The sequence below is a fragment of the Salvelinus sp. IW2-2015 genome, unplaced genomic scaffold (assembly GCF_002910315.2).
Source record: "Salvelinus sp. IW2-2015 unplaced genomic scaffold, ASM291031v2 Un_scaffold979, whole genome shotgun sequence".
In the NCBI taxonomy this organism is placed as follows: Eukaryota; Metazoa; Chordata; class Actinopteri; order Salmoniformes; family Salmonidae; genus Salvelinus; species Salvelinus sp. IW2-2015.
The window spans coordinates 333,635-350,592 of NW_019942670.1; the positions used below are offsets into that span (position 1 = coordinate 333,635).

At 41.4% G+C, this 16,958-nt stretch overlaps 1 protein-coding gene across 1 annotated transcript in view; it reads left to right on the forward strand.

The window, feature by feature from the left end:
- LOC112069316 (transient receptor potential cation channel subfamily A member 1-like) overlaps positions 1-16,958 on the forward strand; it is a gene marked incomplete at its 5' end in the record, with an annotated part of 109,719 nt that overhangs the window by 85,958 nt on the left and 6,803 nt on the right. Inside the window, 10 exon segments of the mRNA XM_070438507.1 lie at positions 2,789-2,868; positions 7,043-7,051; positions 7,717-7,826; positions 7,829-7,886; positions 10,728-10,857; positions 11,657-11,839; positions 14,406-14,474; positions 14,746-14,847; positions 16,184-16,284; positions 16,754-16,791. Of these exon segments, the coding sequence (XP_070294608.1) occupies positions 2,789-2,868; positions 7,043-7,051; positions 7,717-7,826; positions 7,829-7,886; positions 10,728-10,857; positions 11,657-11,839; positions 14,406-14,474; positions 14,746-14,847; positions 16,184-16,284; positions 16,754-16,791 (880 nt within the window).

Sequence of the window (16,958 nt, forward strand, 5' to 3'; positions counted from 1 at the left end):
CGTTCCTCCCTACATCACAGAGAAGGCATAAGCTCATCCATAATGTAGGGGTCTTTCCTCCCTGACATCACAGAGAGGCATACCAGCTCATCCCAATAATTGTTAGGTCTTCCTCCCTGACTTTCACATTTAGAGGCATATCAGCTCATCCACAATGTAGGTCTACCTCCCTGACATTCTCTCACAGGAGAGGGCATACAGCTCATTCCATAAGTGTTGAGTCTAACTTCCCTGACATCACAGAGAAGGTTCCCTCTCTCCAGCTTCATCCATAATGTAGGGTTCTTACCTCCCTTGACCATTCAACAGAGAGGCATACAGCTCATACCATTAATGTAGGTTCTACCTCCCTTTGACATCACAGAGAGGCCTTACAGCTCATCCATAATGTAGAGTCTTCCTCCCTGGACATGCACAGAGACGGCATTACAGCTCATCCAATAATGTCAGGGTCTTCGTCCCTGACATCACCAGGGAGGCATTACAGCTCAAACCTCCCATAATGTAGGCTCTACCCCTCCCTTTTTGACCATCCCACCCCAGAGAGAAAGCCAAGCAGCATTTCTCTCATGCAACTGGTAAATGAATGTCTTTCACATCACTGGGTATGTGCGTGCTGCTCACTTCTTTCTGACTTTCCTTCCGGGGTACCGAGCTTTTGATGAACTTTCATTCATGTTTCATTGGCACTTCCTCCAAGTCCTATTTCTTCACCCAGGCAGTAGTCTCCTTTCCTTAACCCTCTCCCACAAGTTCATTCACTTTCCTCCCAGTTGCTATTTTCTTTACCACTTAGTAGATCTCCTTTCCACTTCTCACTTCTCCCACAATTCATTCACTTCCTCCCAGTCCTTTTTCTTCACAGCAGTAGTCTCCTTTCCTTACTTTCTCCAACAATTCATTTTTTCACTTCCTCCCAGTCCTATTATCTTCACAAACCAGCAGTAAAGTCTCCTTTCCTTACTTCTCCCACAAATTCATTCACTTCCTCCCAGTGCTATTTCTTTACCACTAGTAGTCTCCTGTTCCTTACTTCTCCCACAATCATTCCACTTTCCTCCCAGTGCCTATTTCTATCACCAGCAGTAGTCTCCTTTCCTTACTTCTCCCACAATTCATTCACTTCCTCCCAGTTGCCTTATTTCTTCACCAGCAGTAGTCTCCTTTTTCCTTACTTCTCCCACAATTCATTCACTTCCTCCCAGATTCCTATTCTTCACCAGCAGATAGTCTCCTTTCCTACTTTCTCCCACCACATCATTCACTGCAGGAATTCATTACAGGTAAACTATTACAGCATTACACTATTACAGCATTCTACATTATCCTACAGTCATTACACTATGGTACAGCGTTTACAGCATTACATTATTTACATTATATGACAGCGTTAACTATTAATCTCTTTCTCTGTTCACTCCTCCTTCCAGTGATGGGTTGTATTTTCCGGCACCCTCCACCTAAATCTAGGATAGTCATTCCCCTGTTCTTAGAGATTATTCCTCGCAGGCACCCTCCCCCTTTTTAATAGGTATGCCCCTGTCTGTAGTTCCAGCATCCCTTTATTCCCAGCACCCTCCCCTTTAAATAGATCCCCTGTTAGAATATTCCAGCCACCCTCCCCTTTAAATTAGAGATCCCCTGTTTAGAATATTCCAGCACCCTCCCTTTTAAATAGGATCCCCTGTTTAGAATATTCCAGCACCCTCCCCTTTTAAATAGGGTATCTCCCCGGTTTTTAGTAATTTTATTGTTACCAGCACCCTCCCCCTTTAAATAGGGATCCCGCGTGTTTTAGAATATTCCAGCACCCTCCCCTTTAAATAGATCCCCTGTTTAGAATAATTCCAAGCCACCTCCCCCTTTTAAATAGGGATCCCCTGTTTAGAATTATCTCCTAGCACCCCTCCCCCTTTTTTAAATAGATCCTCCTGTTTAGAATATTCCCAGCACCCTCCCCTTTAAATAGGGATCCCCTGTTTAGAATATTCCAGCACCCTCCCCTTTAAATAGGATCCCTGTTTTGAATATTTCCAGCACCCTCCCCCTTAATAGGTTAGGTTATGGTGAAGGTTAGGTTTGGTTAGGTTAGGTTAGGTTATGGTGAAGGTAAGGTTTGGTTAGGATTAGGGACAATGGTTAGGTTATGGTGAAGGTAAGGTTTGGTTAGGATTAGGGAAAATGGTTAGGTTATGGTGAAGGTAAGGTTTGGTTAGGTTATGGTGAAGGTAAGTTTTGGTTAGGATTAGGGAAAATGGTTAGGTTATGGTGAAAGTAAGTTTTGGTTAGGTTAGGTTATGGTGAAGGTTAGGTTATGGTGAAGGTTAGGTTTGGTTAGGTTAGGTTATGGTTATGGGGAAGGTTAGGGACAAGGGTTAGGTTAGGTTTATGGGGAATGTTTGGTTAGGTTAGGTTTATGGGGAAGGTTAGGTTAGGTTTAGGGACAATGGTTAGGTTTTGGTGAAGGTAAGGTTTGGTTAGGTTAGGTTTATGGTGAAGGTTAGGTTTAGGGACAATGGTTAGGTTTTGGTGAAGGTAAGGTTTGGTTAGGTTAGGTTTATGGTGAAGGTTAGGTTTAGGGATAAGGGTTAGGTTAAGAAAATGGGGTTAGGTATAGTTTCAGTAGGGGTTCGGGTTAGAGAAAGGCATACAAGTAAGTATTGGCTAAGTGTTTCGCCATCCGATGCCATTCACAATCTGCTGGTTGAACATACATTACCTGTTGATGGAGCAACAGCCACAATCTGAATCGAACCCTAACCTTTTTTGTTTAACCTTTGCCTCACAGCAAAACTCCTTCCTGTCCAKTTGCATGGTGATGGTGCTAGTCATGAACATCTACTCCATGGGGAAGGAAGTGATGCAGATGTATCATCAGGTACAGTAACAGCTCCAGGAACTGATCTAGAATAAGCTTACTTTCCCAAAATCCTAACTTAACATGCAAATCAATATACCGGAGTAGGACAATGTTGCTCTAAGCACTGATCTAGGATCAGTTTACCTTCCAAAAAGTCATAACCTTACATGTGCATTACTATACCAGATTAGGACAATGTTGCTCCAGATACTGATCTAGAATCAGTGTACTGAAGTTTTAAACTTAAGAGGACATTTCAAACTAAAAACAATCTTTGTCGGACGTATTCATACCTTGAGAGGGTTCTAAAGTCGAGTTGTACTGAAATTATCTGGTGCCGACTTATTCCACTCCTCCTGGGAAATTAAGAGTGCAGAGGTGTTTTGTGGATACATGTATTACATGCTATGGGACATACAGTATGGAGACAGCCTAGGCTTCTAGGACACATGGAGACAGCCTGGCCTTTAGGACAGGCACATCTGGCTTTACGACGTGGAGACAGCTGGCTTTAGGATACATGGAGACAGCCTGGTTTAGACACATGGAGACAGCCTGGCTTTAGGACACATGGAACAGCCTGGCTTTAGACACATGGAGAAGCCTGCTTTGGAACATGAGAGAGCCTGGCCTTTAGGATAATGGACACAGCCTGGCTTTAGGATACATGGAGACAGCCTGGCTTTAGGATACATGGAGACAGCCTGGCTTTAGGACACATGGAGACAGCCTGGCTTTAGGACACATGAGACAGCCTGGCTTTAGGACACATGGACAGACTGGCTTTAGGACACATGGGAGAGCCTGGCTTTAGGATACATGGGACAAGCGCTGGCTTTAGGACACATGGAGACAGACTGGGCTTTAGGATACATGGAGACAGCCTGGCTTTAGGATACAGGTGAGGAACAGACTGGCTTTAGGATACATGGAGACGGACTGGTAGGATACATTGGACAACAGCCTGGCTTTAGAACATGACACAGCCTGGCTTTAGGACACATGGAGACAGCCTGGCTTTAGGACACATGGGAGACAGCCTGGCTTTAGGACACATGGGGACAGCCTGGCTTTAGGATACATGGAGACAGCCTGGCTTTAGGAACATGGAGACAGCTGCTTTAGGATACGTGGACACAGCCTGGCTTTAAGATACGTGGAAGACAGCCTGGCTTTAGGATACGTGGAGACATCCTGCTTCAGGATACATGGACACAGCTGGCTTTAGGATACGTGGACACAGCCTGGCTTTTAGGATACGTGGACACAGCCTCGGCTTTAGGACACATGGAGACAGCCTGGTTTGTAGGCTACATGGAAGACAGACTGGCTTTAGTATACATGGAGACAGCCTGGCTTTAAAGGATACATGGAGCAGACTGGCTTTAGGATACGTGGACACAGCCTGGCTTTAGTAACATGGAGACAGCCTGGCTTTAGACACATGGAGACAGCTGGTTTTAGGACACATGGAGACAGCTTGGCTTTAGACACATGGAGACAGCCTGGCTTTAGGACACATGGACACAGCCTGGCTTTAGGATACATGGAGACAGCTTTGGCTTGGACACATGGAAGACAGACTGGCTTTAGGATACGTGGACACAAGCCTGCGCCTTTAGACTATCAGGGATGACAGCCTGGCTTTTAGGCACACCATGGAGACAGCCTGGTTTTAGGACACATGGAGACAGACTGGCTTTAGGACACATGGAGACAGCTTGGCTTTAGGACACATGGAGACAGACTGGCTTTAGGACAGTGGTTCACAACTGGTTTTGCCTTGGGACCCAAATTAAAACAGGTTGTCTCATTCAAAACCCAATATTCGCATCGCAAAAAACWATTTTTAATGCTATATTGATAGTAAATGTTGCATTTATATGACAAGGGAACAGCATTCCCACCTCTTTCATTGKCAATTATTAAATGTTTCCCAAATTCTTGATGAAKAATGTTATTAAACTCACTGGCTTGAGACACAAAATCAACCGAAATAGAACTGCTAAAAGCTCTATATTTAAAATACTGTGATTGAAGAGAYAAAATWATAAATTMTACACACTTTCTACCTAGTTTAAGTATTTAGAGTATTTTTTMATGAAATCATAAAAATAAATATTTTTCTTTAATCAGACACACCAGACCCATTCAAAACCTTCCTTGACACAATTTTGGGTTGTGCCTCACCAACTGAGAATCGTTGCTTTAGGATACTCCCAAGGTATTAAAACATCTGACAAGATGAAGAAACCTAGAGAGGAACCAGTCTTCGTGGCGTGGCCAGTCCTCTTCTGGTGTTGTGACCAAGATGGGGGTGGTATACAGAAGACAGCCCTATTTGGAAAAAAGACCAAGTCCATATTATGGCAAGAACAGCTCAAATAAGCAAAGATAAACAACAGACCATCATTACTTTAAGACATGAAGGTTAGTCAATCTGGAAAATTTCAAGAACTTTGAAAGTTTCTTCAGGTGCAGTTGCAAAAACCATCAAGCGCTATGATGCAACTGGCTCTCATGAGAACCGACACTGGAAAATGAAGACCCAGAGTTACCTCTGCTGCAGAGGATAAGTTCATTAGAGTTACCAGCCTCAGAAATAGCAACCCAAATAAATGTTTCACAGAGTTCAAGTAACAGACACATGCCAACATCAACTGTTCAGAGACTGCGTGAATCAGGCCTTCATGGTCAAATTGCTGCAAAGAAACCACTAMTAAAGGAYACCAATAAKAAGAAGAGACTTGCTTGGGCCAAGAAACACAAGCAATGAACATTAGACCGGTGGWAATCTGTCCTTTGGTCTGATGAATCCAAATGTGAGATTTTTGGTTCCAACAGCCGTGTCTTTGTGAGACACAGAGTAGGTGAACGGATGATCTCTGCATGTGGTGTTCCCACTGTGAAGCATGGAGGAGGAGGTGTGATGGTGTGGGAGGGCTTTGCTGGTGACACAGTCTGTGATTTATTTAGAATTCAAGGCACACTTAACTAGTATGGCTACCACAGCATTCTGCAGCGATACGCCATCCCATCTGTTTTGCGCTTAGTGGAACTATAATTCGTTTTTCAACAGGACAATGACCCAACACACCTCCTGTCACGCCCTGACCTTAGAGATCCTTATTATTCTCTATGTTTGTTTAGGTCAGGGTGTGACTCGGGTGGGAAAGTCTGCTTTCTATTTCTTTGTGTTTGGCCGAGTATGGTTCCCAATCAGAGGCAGCTGTCTATCGTTGTCTCTGATTGGGGATAATATATAAGTTATCATTTCCCTTTTGGGTTTTGTGGGATCTTGTTTTCTGTTTAGTGTCTGTGCCTGACAGAACTGTTCGCTTTCGTTTTTTTGTCTTTGTTATTTTGTTTTGGTGTCATCAATAAAAAGACGATGTACGCCTACGACGCTGCACCTTGGTCCACTCTGCCTTCTACAAACGAGAGCCGTTACACCTCCAGGCTGTGTAAGGGCTATTTGACCAAGAAGGAGAGTGATGGAGTGTTGCATCAGATGACCTGGCCTCCACAATCACCCAACCTCAACCCAATTGAGATGATTTCGGATGAGTTGGACGGCAGAAGTGTCGAATCGAGAAAAGTCAGCGAAAAAATACGTGTGTCAGGCAATAGTACTGTGAACTCCTTTTCAAAACTGTTGGAAAAGCATTCCAGGTGAAGCCGGTTGAGAGAATGCTGTCATCAAGGCAAAGGGTAGCTACTTTGAAGAATCTCAAAATATAAAATAATTGATTTTTTGTTGTTTTTACCACTTTTTTTCTTACTGAATATTCATATCTTATTTCATAGTTTTAAATGTATTCACTATTATTCTACAATGTACCAAATAGTAAAAAATAAGGAAAAAGCCTTAAATGAGTAGGGTGTGTCCAAACTTTTGACTGGTACTGTATGTGTAGTCGTGGTGAACTTACACAGTATGAGGCGGGTGGAGGACATGCAGACCATCCCTCAATCATCGATGAAATCATGACACACCCAAACTTGGTGGTGTCAAAAGCATTCTGTATAAGGGCATTTTTTACAGAAATCTGTTTGAAAATGTTGGATATATGTTCTGCAACTGGATTACTTGGCCCAATTTAAATTTTTGTCATATAGCAGACGCTCTCATCCAGAGCGACCTTAGTCAGTACATTTCAAACTGAGTTATGTAATTCAAAGCAGTGAAAGGTGTGTTCAGTAAGTTTACATCATTTCGAATTTTAAAGGCTACATCATCTATTTTGAGAAACACTCAAAGAAAGTGTTGTAACTCACGCATTGAAAGTCACATTGGTTGCTGAGGCTCTAAGTTCTAGTTCCTGCTTAATCTAAATAACATCTTCGTTGCTGAGGCTCTGAGTTCTAGTTCCGGCCTAAATCTAAAATTAACAATTTCCCCCTTCCCTTTTTGGGTTTGTTCTGTGTGCCCTGCAAGTCCTAGTTCCGGCCTAATCTAAATAACATATTCTCTGATTCGCTGGTGCCCTAGAGTTCCTTACGTTTCGGTCTAATCTAAATAACATCGCTCTGATTGCTAGGCTCTAATTCCAAGTTCCGGTCTAATCTAAATAACTTGCTCTGATTGCTTTAACTGCTCTAAGTTCTAGTTCCGGCCTAATGTAAATAACCTTCCTCTGGTTGTGAGGCTCTAAGTTCTAGTTCTCTAATCTAAATAACATTCTCTGATTGCTTAGCCTCTAAGTTCTAGTTCCGCCCTAATGTAAAAACCTTCTCTGGTTGCTGAGGCTCTAAGTTCTAGTTCTCGGCCTAATGTAAATAACATTCTCTGGTTGCTGAGGCTCTAAGTTCTAGTTCGGTAATCTAAATAACCTTCTCTTGTTTTCCCTCAATAGCGTTTGGAGTTACCTGAAGGACATCTCTAACATTCAGGACTGGTACTCAATCATCTTCTCTCTTATCTTCGTTATCGCCCTGTTCTTCAACGCTGAGGGGTCCTGGCACTGGCGGCTGGGGCACTGGCCATAATCATGTCATGGGTTAACTTCCTCCTCTATCTCCAAAGGTAATTACCAACTGTCCAAACAATGTAGCCCATTCGTCTCTGTCTAGAGAGATGAGAAAACGTGTTTACTGTTATTTAGAGATTGTTAATTTTCTGATGATTGTTCGTGTTTGATTGACATTCCATGGTAACGGAAATACGCTGAGACTCAACAAAACAAAAAAACAATTGATTCCAAAGTTTAAAAAACCATACAACTCTATGCACAACAACTACCTACAGCATTGACAGTACACCTTTACTTTGTAAATATCTATTTTGGTTATTGATCTAAAGTAAGTGAAGTGGATTTATACCCGATATGGGAATTACAGCAACGGAATTACATCATGGGTCTCTTATCAGTACTATACATAAATCAATCATTACGAATGTCATGCTCTTCACAGTGATTTATCCTGGATAGGTACACCGAGGTAGATGTACCAAATAACACCACATTTGGTTGGTCCGGAACAGACCAAATATAAAAAAAGACGTCAATGTTTCACAAGTTTAGACATCACAGTAGAGCACAGCACATCACAGTAGAGTTCAGTACAGAGAGTTCAGTACAGTAGAGTTCAGTACAGTGAGTTCAGTAGTAGAGCTCAGTACAGTAGAGTTCAGTACAGTAGAGTTCAGTACAGTAGAGTTCAGTACAGTAGAGCTCAGTACAGTAGAGTTCAGTACAGAAGTAAGTTCAGTACAGTAGAGTCAGTACAGTAGAGTCAGTAGAGTAGGTAGAGTCAGTACAGTAGTAGGTAGAGTCAGTAGAGTAGAGTTCAGTAGAGTAAGAGTTCAGTAGAGTTCAGTAGAGTAGAGTTCAGTAGAGTAGAGTTTCAGTAGAGTAGAGTAGTTCAGTAGAGTATAGTATACGGTACGCTACTCTAGTGTACTGTACTAAACTCTACCCTACCTTAATGTACTGCACTCTCACTACTGTACTGAACTCTACTCTACTGTACTGACTCTACTGTATGACTCTACCTACTTTACTAAACTATATGTACTAACTCTACTGTACTGCACTCTACTCAACTGAACTCTACCTACTGTGCTGAACTCTACTGTACTGAACTCTACTCTACTGAACTTACTGTACTGAACTGTAACTTACTACTCTACTGAACTTACTGTACTGAATCTGTACTGTACTGAACTCTACTCTACTGAACTCTACTCTACTGAACTCTTAACTCTACTGAACTCTACTGTACTAAACTCTACTGTAACTAAACTCTACCGGTACTGAACTCTACCTACTTACTGAACTCTACTGTACTGAACTCTACCTACTCTACTGAACTCTACTGTACTGAACTCTACTCTACTCTACTGAACTCTATCTACTTACTGAACTCTATCTACTCTCCTGAACTCTATCCTACTACTGAACTCTACTCTACTGAACTCTACTGTACTGAACTCTACCCTACTGACTATCTGACTTACTGTACTGAAACTCTACCCTATCTGTACTACTAATTCTAACTGTATCTGAACTCTACTGTACTGAACTCTACCTACTCTACTGAACTCTACTTCTACTGAACTCTACTCTACTGATACTATACTAACTCTACTGTACTGAACTCTACCTAGCTCTAGACTGTACTGAACTCTACTGTACTGAACTCTACTTACTGTACTATACTGAACTCTACTGTACTGAACTCTACCCTACTGTACTATCTGAACTCTACTTGTACTCGAACTCTACTCGTACTGTACTCAATACTGACTCTACTGTACTGAACTCTTACTAGTACTTGAACTCTACTCTTAGTCTCTACTGACTCTACTTACTGAACTCTACTGTACTGAAACTCTACTGTCTACTTGAACTCTACTCTACTCTCTATCTGAAACTGCTACTGTACTGAACTCTAACTCTAACTTACTGAAACTCTACTGTACTGACTCTACCTACTGTACTGATATCTTTTGACTACTACTGTACTGAACTCTACCCTACTCTACTCTTTAACTGAAACTCTACTGTACTGAACTCTACCCTACTTACTATACTGAACTCTACTGTACTGAACTCTACCTACTACTACTGTACTGAACTCTACTGTACTGAACTCTACTCCTACTTACTGTACTGAACTCTACTTACTGAACTCTACTGTACTGAACTCTACCCTACTGACTATACTGAACTCTACTGTACTTGAACTCTACCTACTCTACTTACTGTACTGAACTCTACCCTACTGACTTACTGACTCTTACTGTACTGAACTCTACCTACTGTACTTACTACTGAACTCTACTTTCCTGAAACTCTAACTGTACTGAACTCTACATCTACTGAACTCTACTGTACTGAACTCTACTGTACTGAACTCTACTACTACTGTACTGACACTCTACCCTACTGAACAATACTGAGTCCACGTTGGTACTCATGGGTCCACGTTGGTACTCATGGTTCCACGTTGGTACTCATGGTTCCACGTTTGTACTCATGGGTCCATGTTGGTACTCATGGGTCCATGTTGGTACTCATGGGTCCACGTTGGTACTCATGGGTCCACGTTGGTACTCATGAGTCCACGTTGGTACTCATGGGTCCGTGTTGGTACTCATGGGTCCGTTTTGGTACTCATGGGTCCGTTTTGGTACTCATGGGTCCACGTTGGTACTCATGGGTCCACGTTGGTACTCATGGGTCCACGTTGGTATTCATGGGTCCGTGTTGGTACTCATGGGTCCGTGTTGGTACTCATGGATCCGTGTTGGTACTCATGGGTCCGCGTTGGTACTCATGGGTCTGCGTTGGTACTCATGAGTCCATGTTGGTACTCATGGATCCGTGTTGGTACTCATGGGCACTGTGTTTTCTCTTTCCAGGTTTGAGCACTTTGGGATCTACGTGGTGATGTTTCGGGAGATTGCAAGGACGTTGTTTAAAATCCTACTGCTATTCTTCTTTCTGATGCTGGCTTTTGCCTTGGTCTTCTATGCCCTCATGCTCAACCAGGTGACAAGAGACACTAGAAACAATGCTCCCACTTTAAACAACACGTTGTTTTATATAAGTCCTACATTAAGGTCATTTGTAATTTCCTCAAATCAATGAAGATATATGAGATGGAAAGGAGATGGATTCTAAAATCTGTTTTAAAGTCAAATCAAAACAAATGTTATTGGTGACGTACACATGGTTAGCAGATGTTAATSYGAGTGTAGTGAAATGCTTGTGCTTCTAGTTCCGACAGTGCAGTAATATCTAACAGGTAATCTAACAATTCCCCAAAAACGACCTAATACACACAAATATAAAAGGGTGAATGAGAATATGTATATATATATATACATGAATACATAGGCAAGGTGCAATAGATGGTATAAAATACAGTATATACATATGATATGAGTAATGTAAGATATGTAAACATTATTAATAAAGTGCCATTATTTAAAGTGGCTTTGTTTTAAAGTGACTAGTGATCTATTTATTAAAGTGGCCAGTGATTGGGTCTCAATGTAGGCAGCAGCCTCTCTGAGTCAATGATGGCTGTTTAGCAGTCTGATGGCCTTGAGATAGAAGATGTTTTTCAATCTCTCCGTCCAAGCTTTCCCTCTGTCATGTTCTGTCTGCCCTCTGTCGTGTTCTGTCTGCCCTCTGTCGTGTTCTGTCTGCCCTCTGTCGTGTCTGCCCTCTGTCGTGTCCTGTCTGCCCTCCTTCGTGTTCTGTCTGCCCTCTGTTGTGATCGGTCTGCCCTCTCGTGTTCTGTCATGCCAAATTGTTTTTTTTCTTCTCTCGTTTGTCTTTTTAGGAAGAGTTTGAGCGACTGGATCTGTCAGTGATCCAGATCTTTGTGATGATGGTCGGGGAACTGAATTACCAAAGCAATTTTCTGGACATATACCTACAAAACAAATTTCCATTTCCCTTCATCACTTTCTACATGTTGGTGATATTTATCATCTTCATGCCGATCCTGCTGATGAACATGATGGTAAGCCTCTCCATGATGACCCAGTATCTGGGGCTCCCCAGTGGTGCAGCGGTCTAAGGCGTCACTACAGACACCCTGGTTCAAATYCAGGTTGTATCACAACTGGCCGTGATTGGGAGTCCCATAGGGCGGCGCACAATTGGCCCAGCGTCGTCAGGGTTTGGGCGGTGTAGGCCGTCATTGTAAAGAAGAATTTGTTCTTAACCGACCTGCCTAGTTAAATAAACAATTATTAATGTCCCATCCAATTTACCTTTTTAGAGTTAAGTTCCTGCAAATCTACACATTTTACCATGGGGCGGAGAAAAGCAATTTTACTCCTTTGCCAATGTGGAGTTTTACCAAAAATGTCCTGCAATTCTACACATGTTGCCATTAAGGAAGAGAGAAATGTTTTCTGTTTTTAGTATGATATCTGAAAGTGACTCACAAAATCAACGGGGGCTCCCTAGTCGGTAATTCCACCAAGTTTAAATATCTGGCCGATTTACCAATCTACAAATGTACCAAAATAAAAACAAATGGTCTAGTTGAGAGACTGTCAGTGACTGACATAAGGGAAAAACAGCTGATGAACAACCACATGTTGAAATTTCACCTTGTGTTTATTCTACTATTCTACCTAGCAACAGTTAAGTTGAAACCCTGACTTGAGTAATTTTTWAAAACTTTTTWAAAACTTTGGAAATTGATCTGCGGGCGTTCAAAAGTTGCCCATCGCTGATCTACAGCTATCCTTTGGTGTCCCATCCATGGTGTCCAAGTCCATCCCTGCATATCCATGGTATTTGTCACTGACTACTACCAATGTGCTATCGTTAGAATGGTTGTTGAGAGATCTCCATTTTAAAAACTAAATAGACTCACTGTTGACTATCAGAGTCATTCCAAACGGTAGGTTWAACAGAGCAAATTAAATGTGACCATTGATTATCACTCGTATATCATCAATGATGTTTATGTTGGTCAAAATAGCCTAAAACCTAAAACTCAAGGCCAAATCTATACTGGAGTTGCTTACCAAGAATACAGTTGATGTTCCTTACAGTTTTGACTTCTAATAGAATATAATAATAATAATAATATAATAATAATATAATTTATACTTCTAATATCTAATTGAAAACTTTAAAAAAGACCAGAAAATGGTTGTCTAACAATGATCAATCAATTTGACCGAGCTTGAATAATAAAATAAAAAATAATGGCCAAATGTTGCACAATCCAGGTGTGGAAAGCTCTTAGAGACTTACCCCGAAAGACTGCTGTAATTACTGCCAAAGGTACACTACCGTTTAAACGTTTGGGGTCACTTAGAAATGTCTTCGTTTTTTAAAAGAAAAGCACATTTTTTGTCCATTAAAATAACGTCAAACTGATCAGAAATAGTGTAATCATTGTTAATGTTGTAAATGACTATTGTAGCTGGAAACGGCAGATTTTTTATGGAATATCTACATAGGCGTACGGAGGCCCATTATCAGCAACCATCACTCCTGTGTTCCAATGGCACGTTGTGTTAGTTAATCCAAGTTTATCATTTTAAAAGCCTAATTGATCATTAGAAAAACATTTTGCAATGATGTTAGCACAGCTGAAAACTGTTGTCCTGATTAAAGAAGCAATAAAACTGGCCTTCTTTAGACTTGTTGAATATCTGGAGCATCAGCATTTGTGGGTTTGATTACAGGCTCATAATGGCCAGAAACAAATAACTTTCTTCTGAAACTCATAAGTCTATTGTTGTTCTGAGAAATGCAGGCTATTCCATGCGAGAAATTGTCAAGAAACTGAAGATGTGTATTCACAGAATTGCGCAAACTGGCTCTAACCAGAATAGAAAGAGGAGTGGGAGGCCCCGGTGCACAACTGAGCAAGAGGACAAGTAGATTAGAGTGTCTAGTTTGAGAAACAGACRCCTCACTAGTCCTCAACTGGCAGCTTCATTAAATAGTACCTGCAAAACACCAGCCTCAACGTCAACAGGCRACTCCGGGATGCTGGCCTTCTAGGCAGAGTTCCTCTGTCCAGTGTCTGTGTTGTTTTGCCCATCTTAATAATGTATTTTTATTGGCCAGTCTGAGATGTKGCTTTTTCTTTGCAACTCTGCCTTAAAGGCCAGCATAGTGTGGTCAGAGGGGTGTGGTTAAATGTGGAAGAYACATTTCAGTTGAATGCATTCAGTTGTACAACTGACTAGGTATCCCCCATACGTTAAATATGTTATGTCTAGTCAATGAGACCAGGCTGAATAATGATATGTCTGCATTGAATTTTGTCTTMATTTTGTCAGATTAATGAGTTCGACACCATTGATCTAAGGGATTAATCTCAACAGTCTAAAGTGGCTCCCTCTCTGGTCTCCTTTCCTTAGATCTTTCCTCGTCTCTTTATTGATGAATGGGAGGAGACACGGAGAGGAAACCGCTTCAGACTGTTAAAAGACAGCCCCACCTTTCGCAGGGAAAAGAGACTACGGGAGGTCAATGCTAATTGTCRATGGGATAGCTGCCAACCCACCAAAATATTGATGGTTCCTATTGGTGTCCCTTTGTGTGTACTACAGATTGGATTGGCTGTCGGTGACATCGCTGAGGTACAGAGAAGTGCCGCTCTGAAGAGAATAGCCATGCAGGTGGATAACAACCAGTCCACTTGATAAGATTTGTGTTTTATGCTGATTTTAGGGTGTTTTGAGGATTTTTTTTTACACATTTTGAATATCTAACGGGTACTTGTTTTAGTGTCATTGTAAAGTTTGTTTTTTGATTGGGTCAACATCACTTCTTCATCATATTGTACTAGTATACCATCATATAGCTTATTAACCTTTCTCCAAATACTCAACATGACAAAATTCCTTGCGGATATTGTTGACCGAAGGCATTGATGTATTTCTATGTCAGATTGAACTTCACACCAATCTGGAGGAGAAGATGCCATACTGGTTGTTGAAGAGAGTGGACCAATCGTCCACCACCATCTACCCTAACCGCCAGTGCTCCAAGGTATAGTGCCCGGGCCTGGATTCGTAAAGCATCTCATTGTAGCATTTCAAATCTACAAGACAAAACGTAATGCTCTCGTAGATCAGTTCTCCTATTCAGAGACACCGTTTGAAACGTAACCCTAGTGCTCAAGAGTTGCATTCGCTGGAGGGAAAAACAACACCTGAATTGAAAAGTAGAGTTATTGGTGACTGGTGTAGATCGATGTCTTCTCTGTTGAGGTCTTCAATAAGTAACGACGTAGGGAACGGATGATCACTGTAGATTATAACACTGAGTGTACAAAACGTCGAAAGCGGAGGCAAAAAAATTGAATAAAACAAAAAAATAGCAGAAGCACTTACAGTAGAGTTACAGGCTAGCGGTATGTAGGKGTCTATTGATGTCAATYCACAGCAATCTACACACAAYACCCCACAATGGCAAAGCGAAAAACWGTTTTTTAKAMATTTTTGCAAATGTTTTACAAATWAAAAAACAGACATGTGTTGATGCACAGATCTGGGGAAGGGTAGCAAAAAATGTCTGCAACGTTGACGATGTTCAAGAACACAGTGGCCTCCATCATTCGTAAAAGGAAGATGTTTGGAACCACCAAGACTCTTCCTAGAGCTGGCCGTCAGCCAAACTGAGCAATCTAGAGAGGGGCCTTGGTCAGGGAGAAGGGCCTTGGTAAGGGAGAAGGGCCTTGGTAAGGGAGGTGACCAAAAACTAGATGGTCACTCTGACAGAGCTCTAGAGTTCCTCTGTGTGTATGGGAGATGATTCCAGAAGGACAACCATCTCTGCAACCCTCCACCCATCAGGCCTTTATGGTYGAGTGGCCAGACGGAAGCCACTCCTCAGTAAAAGACACATGACAGCCTGCTTGGAGTTTGTAAAAGGGCACCTAAAGACTCTCTGAATACGAGAAACAAGATTCTCTSGTCTGATGAAACCAAAATTGAACTCTTTGGCCTGAATACCAACACTGTTGGAAAAGCATTTCTCATAAAACTGGTTGTGAGAATACAAAGAGTGTGCAAGCTGTCATCAAGGCAAAGGAAGTCTACTTTGAAGAATCTCAAATATATATTTTGATTTGTTGAACACTTTTTTTGGTTACTACATGATTCCATTTCTCATCGTTTTGATGTCTTCACTATTATTCTACAATGTTGAAAATAGTAAAAATAAAGAGAAAAATCGTTCAATGAGTAGGTGTGTCCAAACTTTTGACTGTATATTCAACATCTATGATCTACTTAGAGATTCTCCATCTTTATGTAAATAATTAAAGAGCTGTGCAGTATTCACTTGGTAACCTGTTTGTTCAAATGGTCTCTACATACTGCAGTTCTGGAGTCAAGGAGAAGCCAACGAAGTGCGTACTCATCTTTTGACCAACTCGTCAAATTCAACCTCTGTCGAAGCTCAACTACGCAAACAGAAGCACAGGTGACACGTACAATCAGAAAGGGTTGTTGTATGGTGTGTAAAGGAGGGCTAGGGCTTGTATGGTGTGTTAAGGAGGGCTAGGGCTTGTATGGTGTGTAAAGGAGGGCTAGGGCTTGTATGGTGTGTAAAGGAGGGCTAGGGCTTGTATGGTGTGTGAGCAGCCTCTAGTGGTCTTGTCTTACAGACTGAAGGAGATATCCTGTATATATATTTATATGTTAATGACTGAAGGGGATATCCTGTGTATATATTTCTATGTTAATGACTGAAGGATATGTTCCTATACAGACTGAAGGAGATATCCAGTATTTMTATTTCTATTTCTATGTTCCTATACAGACTGAAGGAGATATCCAGTATTTATATTTCTATGTTAATGACTGAAGGAGATATCCAGTATTTATATTTCTATGTTCTTATACAGACAGAAGGAGATATCCAGTATTCATATTTCTATGTTCCTATACAGACTGAAAGAGATCTCCAGCACACTGGATATCTCTTTCAGTCTGTATAGGAACATAGAAATATAAATACTGGATATCTCTTTCAGTCTGTATAGGAACATAGAAATATGAATACTGGATATCTCCTTCTGTCTGTATAAGAACATAGAAATATAAATACTGGATATCTCCTTCAGTCATTAACATAGAAATATAAATACTGGATAT